At 39.2% G+C, this 12,404-nt stretch overlaps 1 protein-coding gene across 1 annotated transcript in view; it reads left to right on the forward strand.

Moving 5' to 3' along the window:
* Nucleotides 1–12,404, forward strand: part of LOC146000523 (dipeptidase 1-like) — a 196,932-nt gene that overhangs the window by 75,295 nt on the left and 109,233 nt on the right. Inside the window, exon 5 of the mRNA XM_083138268.1 lies at nucleotides 11,351–11,420. Coding sequence (XP_082994394.1) covers nucleotides 11,351–11,420 — 70 coding nt within the window. The remainder of the gene's footprint in view (nucleotides 1–11,350; nucleotides 11,421–12,404) is intronic.

Consider the following 12,404-nt stretch of genomic DNA (forward strand, 5'->3'; position numbering starts at 1 on the left):
TATTTAGGAATGATTTCATTTTATCATAGGAGCATGCCAAAGTTTGCTATGAAGATAACACATCTTTATGAATTGCTAAAGAAAGGAGCAGTGTGGTCGTGGACAGATCGACATAAAGCGGAATTTCTTGAATCCAAAGAAGCATTGCGAAAAGCTGAGATATTAACTCCATACAATCCAGATCAAGATATTGTATTGATTGTAGATGGAAGTGGTGTAGGAGTTGGGGCTCAGTTGTGTAATAAGATTGAGGGTGATTTAAAAACAATTGCCTGCACTTCGGCGACACTAGCGCCTTCAGAGAGAAATTACAGCCAATTTGAAAGGCAAGCGTTAGCTTTAGTGACGGGCATAAAGAAATTTCATAAATATCTTTATGGAAAACATTTCATAGTTTATAGCGATTCTTTACCTGTAAAATATATTTTTGGCGAGTCAGCAGCAATACCATCGTTAGCATGTTCACGTTTGCAGAGATGGGCCTTGTTATTATCACAATACTCATACACAATTGTTTACACAAAACGTGTAGATGTAGCAGATTTTTTATCTAGATTGCCAATAGAGGAAGACACAGGGGATGCTGAGGAATCTTTAAATTATATTGACACCTTTGAAATTGAACATCTATTGTTAGATAACATAGTAAAGAAGACGAAAGAAGATGACATTTTACAAAAGGTTGTACAATGGGTTGATGTTGGGTGGCCTAATTCACTTCCAAAAGAGTTTCAAAATACTGTGATCTTACATTATTATAGAAGGAAGAATGAAATAACCATGAACAAAGGATGCCTTATGTGGGGAAGACGTATAATAATTCCTAAAGAATGAAGGGAAACAGTGTTGAAGCTGTTACATGCAGAACATGTAGGTACACCTAAAATGAAGATGGCTAGAGAATTCTACTGGTGGCCTTTAATAGACGAGGATCTTGACAGGTTGGGAAATCAATGTGTAGAATGCAATAGTTTTCAAAGAAGTACATACAAAAACAAATATGTCGGATGGAAACAAACAGATATTCCTTTTGAGAGAATACATGTTGATTTTTTTTAATACGGAGGAAGGAAATTTTTACTATTCATTGATAGTTGCTCTAGATGGACAGAAATATGGCAGGTGCGATCGACAAATGGAGAAGAAACTATAGAATGTTTAAATAGAAATTTCCAGATATTTGGTTATCCTTCTGTTATTGTGTCAGATAATGGACCGCCTTTTAGGAGTAATCAATTTGAGAAATTCTGTGAAAAGCATGGAATAAGATTGATAAATTCACCGCCTTGGAATCCGGAAAGTAATGGTTTGGCGGAAAGGTGGGTGCAGACAGTTAAAGGCTTATTAAGAAAGAAATATTTTCAAAGTAGAAATGAGGGACGTAGAATTGACTGGAAGAAAATTATAGATAGTATTTTATACTATGTAAGATTTTCGAAGTGGCAACGATTAGGAATGTCTCCAGCAGAAAGAAAATATGAGTTATCAGCCGAGAAGTATATTCAACTTACCAAATTGCCAAATAGATGAAAAGGTAGAAAATAATAAATATGAGGCAGAATCTTGGATGCCAGGATCAGGAGAGATAGTTTGGGTTTAAAATTTTCCATCCTTAGTGCCTAAATTTATAAAAGCTCAGGTGATTAAGATAGTAGGAGCAAGGCTTTTAGAAGTGAAACTCGGAAATGGATTGACAAAAAGAGTGCAGAGACATCAGGTGGGAAAGCTTAAGAACAACTATAAACTTCAGAGACGGGAGGTTGAGAAGAAAGAAGAGGAGTTGGATGATTTTTGGACGTTTCCAATGTATACAGAGGCAGCACCAGGACATGGGGAACCAGAGGCAGCTGTACCTGCAGAAGCGAGGAACATAAAAAAACAGAGAATTTCGAAGATCTTCTAGATCCAAGAAGGACCCGGGTAGACTACAGCTTACCTTTGGTAACAAGACCTATGAATGATTTTTTTTTGTTAGAGGGGGAGAATTGATAGATGTTAAGAAAAAGATAAAAGATTTTAGAAGAGATACTGTGAACAAGTCGAGTTGGAGAGAGATTGTCTTTTGTCTTTGTTAAATATCTTTCATGTAGTTTTTATAACATGAAGTTATAAGTTAAATAAATGTTGTTTTGTTCGTTAATGGTTTGCCTAATTGAAGATTATTACAAGGATGCTCATTCATATCATGATACGAGCACATGGAAGGGAGGATGTATGAGATTTTCTTGTCAACTTATAACTCGATTGTTTGAGCCCGCCCAATGTTTCTTCAAAGTTGGAGCACCTAGTCAGAAGGATTAGGGGTCTCCTCGAACTGATAGTGGTACCACCGTCGCCTTGTAATCAAAGGGTTCTGGGTACGATCCTCGGTGGAGGAAGATAGTGTCTAGGACCCCACTTTGAACTACTGTAAGTCCAGTCTCTGTTAGCCTATTTGTGCATATAGTGAACGTTAAACAGTTCCCTCAAGTAGATTGTCTGTCGTCTGCAGCCTGTTGTTGCCAAATACGATATGTTTCATGGAAACGTTGAAACTAACTGCGCTATTTAAGGGGTACTTCAAAACGGCAAGGCGTTCAAGCTTTTACATAGTTAATTGTTTTCCGATAGACACCTGATAAAGGCTCAAAATGGAAATTTTCACGAAAAGGAACTCGTTACGTCTTTTCCTTGATGACTATAGTGCCGATATTAACGACTAGTGAAATGACGCGGTGTATTATTATTAACACTAAAGTGGTAGCGTGGATGACGATAGTGACCCACTTATATACTGCTGCTGCTGCAGTTGGGCAACACTCATTTATAAGTAAGTGTTATATATATACACGTAAGTATGAAGTGGGTGTGTTCAGACCATGAAAAACCTATATATGAAGAAAATAACAAGAAGTAAGATTCTAAGATATGTATTTATGTTTGGTTTCATCCAATCCAAATGTAGTGCACTCGATTTAGAATTTGTTGAGTGAAATAAATTATAATTGTTTTGTTAAATGAACCAGAATACTTCACGAACGACATTCGCACTATAAAACTAAATAAATTTTGACAAATAATGGATAAAAACGATAATATTCTATGGATGACAATCGTGATCCACGCGACCAGTGACGAAAGTTTTTCCCACGCGACCACTGAAATGTGTTAATAATGGTCAATATTAAAATATATAGACGCACATAAAATAATATAGCATGGTTTGGACGCGAGGCTTTGGGAATTTTGTTCTTTTTAACATTTAAACAGACGGAAATAGTGAATTGTAGTCTGCTCTCGCAAAATGGGGGGAAATCTTTGATTTAAATGTATATTTTTCTCAAAACTCTTTCTTAATAATACTTATTAAAAGTGCATATTGTTATTTTGCGTGTGTTAAACGATTGCTTTTATTGTCTGACTGATTTGAAATTTTACTATTGGGTTCATCGGAGCAAGAAGAAAGCACGATAGAAATGCACTGAAAAGGGGAAATTCGAAGGAAAAAAGAATGCTTCAGGTAGTGTGTTGGTTGGAGTTCCAGCGCTCGTTACTTGTCTAGGCGACATACTTCATACTCTAAGCCCCTTCTTTGCAACAATACATATCCATGTATAGGAGAAGCTTGTATATGAATGCTGTAATATGTAGTATTAAAGAGTATTGTCAATTTAGTTCACACTGTAAATGAAAATGTAGTGTAATATCTAAAAACTACATTTAACCGGATCGGTCCTTTGCTATTTCTGGCGACACGGAACGGGAAGGTTCGAGATATTCACGAACCGGAACGCCGTTCCGGACCGATCCTATCCATTTCGACCCCTGCACTTACATACAGGGTGTTTCAATCGTTCTCGGTCCTTGATTTTTGCTTATAAAAATCAAACTATTGGTCATAATGTAATTAAATTTGCTGCGGACATATCTTGATGACGTCGCAACGAGTGTTGTTGACATTGGAAGTGTGGCAAGTGGCGCCATCCAGCTGAAAATAGCCATTATGGAGTTCCTCGTCATCCAACTCATTTACAAACTCCTGGAAGATTCCCACGTAGACTTCTGTATTCACTATTGTGAGGAAAAAGATGGGTTCAATAATGCGGCGCCTTGATAAAGCGCATCTCACCCCAATTTTTTCATCATGAAGAGGTGTTTCGTACACAGTGTAAGGTTTCTCCGTAGCCCAAAGCCGGGTATTCTGGGAATTCACGACCTCACTTCCAACCGAACACAAGGAAAGACGACGTACGACTGGCATTTAACGGAAGAATCGCTCAGATGCACGCGCATGCCCACGCAAGGGCTGTAGAGGCTGCCGCTGCATCTCCAATGATGTAACCATGCTTCTCATAACCTAAGGTATGTCGGTAGCAAATTTCATTACATTATCACCAATAGTCTGATTTTTATAGGCGAAAACTAGGTGAAACACCGTGTACCTGTTTCTTTGGTGGTAGTTTCCTTCAACCTCATCCACGTTCAATGTGGCAACCAAATTCCCCTCGCAAAGGGAACGGCGAGAACGTCGGCTGCTAGCATAAGAGTGGCGGGAACTGCATCATGCTAATCACTGTACGAATTAAGCTTTTTGATCCGAAGGGAGGGGGTGGTGCCCACTCAGCGGCGTATTTGTGATTTCATTTCCGGAGGTAGGTTTGTATATGTTACCAGTTAGTAAACTAAACTATTGCCTCAAAGCCAGGTCATTAAATCTTTGATTTTTTATTTGATTTGATTTAGTTTATTTTACTTCGCGTTTTGTGCCTCTTGGCTAATTTGCGAAGATGGGGATGAGTGATGAAATGATGAAATTGATGAATGGACATTCACAAACAACCAAGCCCGACCGGGATTCGAACCCGGTACCCTTGGCGATGTGCTAACCACTCGGCCACAGGGTCGGGCTCATTAAATCTTATGATAACGTTTACAGGTAATTTAGAACACTCAGTACATTTAGTATATTTACATTCTAAGAAAACACAACGTCGTACACAAGAAGAACTATCGAACTAGTAACACCAAACACTTGACTAAATTTTTTTGCCAAACACAAACTTAATGTCCGTCTAACCTACGAGGGGGTGCTGGTAATTTCTTAGCCTTTGCAAGAAACAAATGAGACAGAGATGGGAATATTTTTTTTTTATTCAACATAATCCCCTCTGAGGTGAACACATTTCCTAAGTCTTTTCTCCAGTTGTTGTAACCCCCCCAAAAAAATATTTTGGTTGTTCCGCAAACCACGTACGTACAGCATCCTGTGCCTCAGAAAGTGACCCAAATCTGACCCCCTTCAGAAATTTCTTGAGATTTGGAAATAGGAAGTAGTCAGAGGGGGGCACATCTGGTGAATAAGCAGGGTGTTCCAAAACTGTGAACTTCAAATCCTTTAATTTTTGCTGGGTAATGCCTGCAGTGTGTCGAGAGGCATTGTCGTGCAAATACAGAATTCCATTTGTCAATTTTCCGCGTCGTTTGGACTTAATTGTCTGCTTCAAATTATCAAGAAGTGATGAATAATATGCCCCTGTAATAGTTGCAGCCTTTTCCAAAAGGTCAATTAGCAGTACACCGTCTTTGTCCCAAAAAACACTGGCCATCACCTTGGCTGCCGTCTTTTGCACACGGGCCTTCTTTGGGCGTGGTGACTCAGAGTGGGTCCATGCCTTTGACTGTTCTTTTGTTTCAGGATCATAGAGGTAGATCCAGGTCTCATCCTCAGTCACCAATCGAGACAAAAATGTGGACGCATCCTTTTGAAAATAATCAAGAATCACTTTGGATGTCCTCACCCTGTCACGGTGCTGATCAGCGTTCAAAAGTTTCGGGATCCACTTTGCTGAAACCTTACTCATACCTAGATGGTCGTGGATAATAACACCAACTCTTTCACGGGAGATGTTTAGAGACTCAGCAATGATTTTAGTGGAAATTCGCCGATCTTGAAGAATTAGATCATGCACAGCATCGATTACTTCCGGAACAACCACACATGCTGGCCTTCCTGTGTGTGGCTCATCATCTGTGCTGAAATGGCCGGTTTTAAATTTAGCTACCCAGTTCTTAACAGTGGCATATGCAGGGGCATGGTCCCCCAAAGTCTGTACCAACGTGTCATGTATTTCCTTGCCGGACTTTCTCTGCAGGAATAAAAACTTTATCACCACTCTATGGTCTTTCACTGTAAATGTTGCTTCAGGTGCTGCCATCTTTCAGTCACATCTGAAATAAAGAAAAACCATTAGACGTACAAATATACTTTTCTCTACCAACAATATACAGACATTAAGCTGCAATTTAAGACCAAATTCATGAAAATACGACAACATGAAGGGGGTAAGGCTAAGAAATTACCAGCACCCCCTCGTACATCCAATTTCGTTGTGAACACGTACACGTAAAATAGCAACACTATGCCTTGAAAACTAAAGTTGAAAACAACCTGCTGTGTCTTGGATCGGTGAGGATGGTCAGTTGCAGAAAAGTGGTGTGCTTCTTTAATCCACAAGGCTGCATACTTTTCCGAAGAGAAATCTAAACCATTAATGAGTTTGTAAATTGTGTTATATATAGTTAAGAAATTTGTATACAAAGAATATAAATAATATTGTATATATCTACTATGTCTACTATATGCTTTCAATTCCATTTTCTCTAAGGGGGATAAAAATAACCCTAGCAGGGATATTTTTTTTTCATATTCCAGGGAAAACATGTTTTGTGGATTCCCGGCATTCGTCTGGTTGATTCTCACACTGAGGCTAATCATTGTGGACTATAAGAAACTCTCTTAATATGAGACTGAATGCGATCTAGTGCCACTTGATAAACATAAAACACACTCGGATGAGGATATAATATCAGCTGGATTTTTTAAAAATATAGTAGATATGAGTGTTCCTAGCGTCGATGGCTTGGTCGTTCTCCTTAACATATCGGATCGCTTATATTATAACAAAAATTGATGGAGAGTACAAACCCACTCTTTTTCCGTCACCCTATCATCACAAACACACGTAGGTTGAGATAAATGGGTACGGGAAAGATATGTGTCTGAATCGATCCCATGTACAGTCACGCACAGTTCTGGGTTGTAACGACGGCATTGAAAATCAGAATTTTGTTTGCCAAACCAAAGGATAACTACCATCCTTTATGGTGTTACGTGCCGGAATGAGCGAAGCCAACGATAAACATATGAAAAAATAGTTGGTGAAAACTACGATAGATGGCAGCAAAAGTGGAAAAACTGAAAGTAAATTATTAATGAACTAGGAGGAACTAGAAAGTATTTAAAAATAAAAAACAAATAGAAGGGAATGATTAGTGATTAAGTGGTTGTAAGTAAATAATAAAAACACAAAGGAATAAAGGAAACTCAATGATCGACATAATTCGCAGAGGTTGTACATATAGAAGACTCAAGAAGTTAAGCAGGTTATCCGAATGTAGGTCTATTTCTGTCTGGCGAGAAGGAAACTTTTTGCTAGAGTTTTGGTTGTTCCCTTGGTGGCGCTATATCAATATTTGTCGCCCAAAACACTACGGTAGCGCTATCTCCATTAGTCGCAATGGACCAACGGTAGCGCCGGTATAACCGCGATCCTTGGTTGCTTCATCGGTTGTTATCACTCCTGACATTTTGGGACGAACAGTGTGGAGCTTCAGACACCGTGTTTTGAAATGCATTGAAGAGAACGGTCATCATTTTGAACATTTGCTCCTTTAAACATTTATTTGTGTACCTCAAATGTTAGAAGGTTGCAATTTTTTTCCAATTTTTTTCGAACGAAAAATACTTATTTTTCAACACGGAATGCAAATATGTAAAACGAATGGGGGTGTTCCATTTGAAATTTCACATTTACCACCCACCCCTTGTGGGGGCGACGACATTTTTGCTGCATTGACTTACCCTCGCAATAGTATCAAACATTTTTTTGTGCAATTTGTCGATTGGATGCATTCTGCATACGATATTCCATAGTATAATTATAAATGGACCACCCGGTATAAGTAGAAAATATAGCTCGAAATGGTTGACATGTAATGAGGACATTTTGCTTAAAAGTTTGCTTGAAATATCAAAGGTCTGGTATGTTTAGGAGGAAATGCTCATTTGTGTGTAAGAGGGGGAAAGGGAGGGGAGTGACACCTGATACCTTAACCAGTCGTTTCTCATATTCGCTAATCAATGTGTTCAAACAGCAAATGCGTCGAAGTCTGATTTCAGCCACGAGGAAATTACTAATCGATGTTTGCAGAGTTAGCTCCTCTCTCTGTCTCGGAGTGGTGGAGATTTTATTGTCTCTGCGAATACGAACTGGCATTCGATTACGAAGTGAATATTGACGGGAACATTTCGAAGAAATGCAGGGAGAGGAAAAGATATGTTGCATTTACTAAACAGGTACTAATACTAGTCTGAAAACTGATTAGCTGGAGGAAAAACGTTGAATGGATCAGTGAATTTAATGTACAATTTATAAGGTTTTAATACTTGTGTTATGTCGATGTCTACGTATACGTAAAAAGCTGTGTTCGTTTCGTTTCTACTTGAGACTTTGAGGAGAGAGGGAGAGAGAGGAGGGAGAGGGAAATGGGGAAAGAGTTAGAAGCAACAACAAAGATTCGAGAAGGAACCGCGAAACTGATACAATATTTGACATAATGCTAAACTAAAACTAAAAGGTAAACATTACATCCACTCCCCCCCTCCTCAATGAATACCGTCGCTTACCTTCCATCTCAAATTAGCAACTATGGTTATTTAGAATTTAGGTGATCCAGCGAAAGGTAAGTGTCTGATTGCTTGCTTGATTGATTATGGTTTATTTTACTTCGCTTTTCTGTCACTTTTGGTTAATCGCAAAAATGAGGATGAGTGATGATATGGTGAAATTACGAAGGCGCACTCACAAAGAACACCCATGCCCAGACCGGGATTCGAACCAGAGACACATCGCGAGGGTTGTCTGAATGCCGTGGGTTCAATGACCGAAGTGAGTGGAGACTGACTGGCATTCAAACAGTCTCAAATAAGCGAGTACCTAGAAGCAACCCTGGGAGGTAAATGCAACCCCAGAGTGTTGCTGATCACACCACCTCCACTAATCAGTGATTATGAGATTGTAAGTCCCTATCTCCATATCCACCCACATGTCTTCACTGCAGGTCTGGGTAACCAAAGCCTGATCTACAGTTACAAATATTATCATTCCACGGACGATATGGTCTTCCTAAAGTTATTGTTCCTTTAGGCCTGTAATTTGGTATTTTTCTGGCATGCTCAGAACACGCTGATTCAACATAAACTGATTTTTTTCTTCATTTCTTCCACCAATGCTTCGACCTTCCATTTATTTCCAATTTCTTCACTTCTAATTTTGTCTGGTAAGGTTATTCCACTTAAATACCTTAAAAGTCTAATTTGTGAAAAACAATTTATTCTATCGTTATCATGGTAACGAAGAGTCCAACATGCGCTACCATATACTAGAGACGGTTCTGAAATTATGTTATGGTATGAAATTTGAATTTCATTCTCATTTGTTTTCCAAAATTTATTCTCAAAATTCAATTTAATCTATTATAATTTATTAAATCTTTCTAAACATATTTTTACTGTTCGAACTGCAAAGGACTGATATTGCCTAAATTATCAGTGTGTGTGACATGGTAGAACCGCTTGTTATTTATATAATATGATTATTCCATCTGGAAAAGAACTTACAAAATTTTACAATACGAAATGTACAGGGTGGTGCATATTGTATCTACCAATATGAGTTGGCAACCCTGTCGGAACGCAGGTGTGCATGCGAATAAATCCGCCATGCTTAGGCAGATGCAAGTCTGGTAATTAGTCTGCCATGGATTTTTAACCGGTTCAGTCAGGAATCGTGACAGTAGAGGCGTTCATTCGAACGGGTTCCATTCAAGAGAAGCATCAGGACGCCAGAGAATATGTCTCCTCCGACCTGGAGACTTTTGTTTCTGCACGCTGCCATTGAGTTTCTATTGTCTGACGCATCGTATCATGTTGTGACGCTCTGGCACTGGTTGATGGAGACTCTAACTGGACCGTCGTCCCAGCACCTGCTGCTTCTCCTGAATGGAACTCGTTCAGATGAACGGGTCCACTGCCACGATTCTCGTCTGAACAGGCGAACGTTTCATGGCGGACTGTGCCAGACTTGCACCTGCCTAACCATGGGAGACTTCTGCGCTTGCGCACCTGGGTTCCGACAGGGTTGCCAAGTCATATTGGTAGATACAATATGCACCACCCTGTACTTAACGTTATGGGTGTGCGGAAAAAGAAAAATGATGTCAAGTTAAATACTAATTCATAAAATACGAAACATTTTTTTATTTATAACCTAGGTCCTTCATTCCAAGAAACGTGTCCTCCACTCTGTTCCACTGCCACCATGTTAACTACTTTCACGTGTGTGGATGACAAATGGCGATGCTTGAATGAATACACACACATGTATCCATTGTGACCACCTGTTTGTTTTTTAAAAATTATATTTCCTGTCATACAAAGACAAATTTTGCATGTGTAAACTTTTACTACATGTCTTCTTTTGTGCAACTTGTCGTTCAATTGACATTATTATAGTTAGCCGAAAGATAAAAATTATCTTAACCCATAAACTCATCACAAGAATAAAAAACATTATTCAAATGCTACATACCATTGCTACAAATTGCACAAATTTTTTCAATCATGTGTGAAAAAAGTAATGCAAGGTACAAAATCGATTAATGTCTATGCCTTAGACAGAACTCTTATAGTCCATTAATTTGAAGTGACGTAACTGTCACTGGTAGCATATACATACTCACAGAATTAATTGTAAACGTTTGTATATATGTGTGCGTGTACACACACACACACACAGTCACATACGTATGAAGAAGATGTGACTATGTTGGTACAGCGTGTGACTGCAACTCCACAGACTTGGATTCGATTATCTGATAATGTCAACATTTAAAGCGATTCTGGAGTCCACCCAATCGCTAACCATTCGGTAACTAATCCACTAAAGTCATGATTGAGAACGTGTGAAGCCATATATCCTAATTCGTATGCGCCTGCAAAGTACAGTTCAATTAAATTCATATGTTTTCTGTGTGTGCGTGCATATTGTATACATATATGAGTGTGTGTGTGTGCGCGTGTGTGTTGGGGGTGTCATGGTGTGTGTGTGATTTAAATATGAGATGAGTTATTTTTACATGACGTAACTTGTTAATGTGATTGTCGGTGTAGTTTTGTAAGAAGTTACTTATAATTTTACTTGAGTCTAACATAAAACTTGTACAACTTGCTCATTGCTTCGCTCCTTGTTAGGGCAGATTGCTCCACGGTGGATGCCCCGGGACAGATTCCGGACCATGGAGGCCTCACGGACTTTGGGAAGGTAGGTAATCGCTCCACTCAGTTCTCACTGCTCAGAAGTTGTATGTTCTGCTTGCTCGTACTTGAATAAATAGCATGTAATCATCTTGTTTTATTGCACTGTCAACATGACCATGCTGTGTGTGTATACTCTAAAGATAGGAAGAGGGTTGTGATGCAGAAATGTGAAATTGAGTTTGAATCAAAAACCAACCCCTATTGTCGGAAACCCATATTACATCATACAGGGTGCTTCACTTGCTCTTGGCTCCTGACTTTCCCCTGTAAACATCAAACTATTTGGCATAATGTAAGAAAATATGTTAGGGACATATTTTGGTGAATGAGTAGCATCGTGACGTCATTGTAGATGGCGCCATAGTTTCTAAAGTCCTTGCGCGTGCGTCTGGGAGATTCTGCCGTTTAATGCCAATCGTACGGGCATGTGCTTTCAGTCTGAGTTATTGGCCTTGCTGTTGTGACGCACCTCACAGTGTTTTTTTTTTTTCGGTTTAAAGTTCGTGAAGAAAGTGGAAACAACGGGAACATTGTTGGATGTGCCTGAAGGAGATCGCCTGACCTATTCCCACCGGATTTCTTCCTGCGGGGCATGCTGAAAGGAGATCCTATCGTAACAAGCCACGGACTATCATGGAACTGCACGGCAGCATTCGGCGGGAAATCGACGCTGTCGCTTCTAATGTTTTGGTGGCTACTTTCTGTAACAATGTGCAGACATGCGTTGATGCTAATGGCAACCACTTCCAATTCGCTGTGACGTCACCATGCTTCTCATACACCAAGCTGTATCCGTATCATTTTTAATTACATTATGACCAATAGTTTTATTTTTCTAAGATAAAATCAGAAGCCGAGAGCGAGTGAAACACCCTGTTATTTGGTGCATTGCTTACTCTCTAAGGAAGCATGTTGAAATAGATAGGTGCAACTAAGATAACTTCCATGCACAAAGGACTACTTTGACGGTGAATACCCATAAACATAC

This window comes from Lepisma saccharinum, chromosome 16 (genome assembly GCF_977018435.1).
Source record: "Lepisma saccharinum chromosome 16, izLepSacc3.1, whole genome shotgun sequence".
NCBI classification, from domain to species: Eukaryota; Metazoa; Arthropoda; class Insecta; order Zygentoma; family Lepismatidae; genus Lepisma; species Lepisma saccharinum.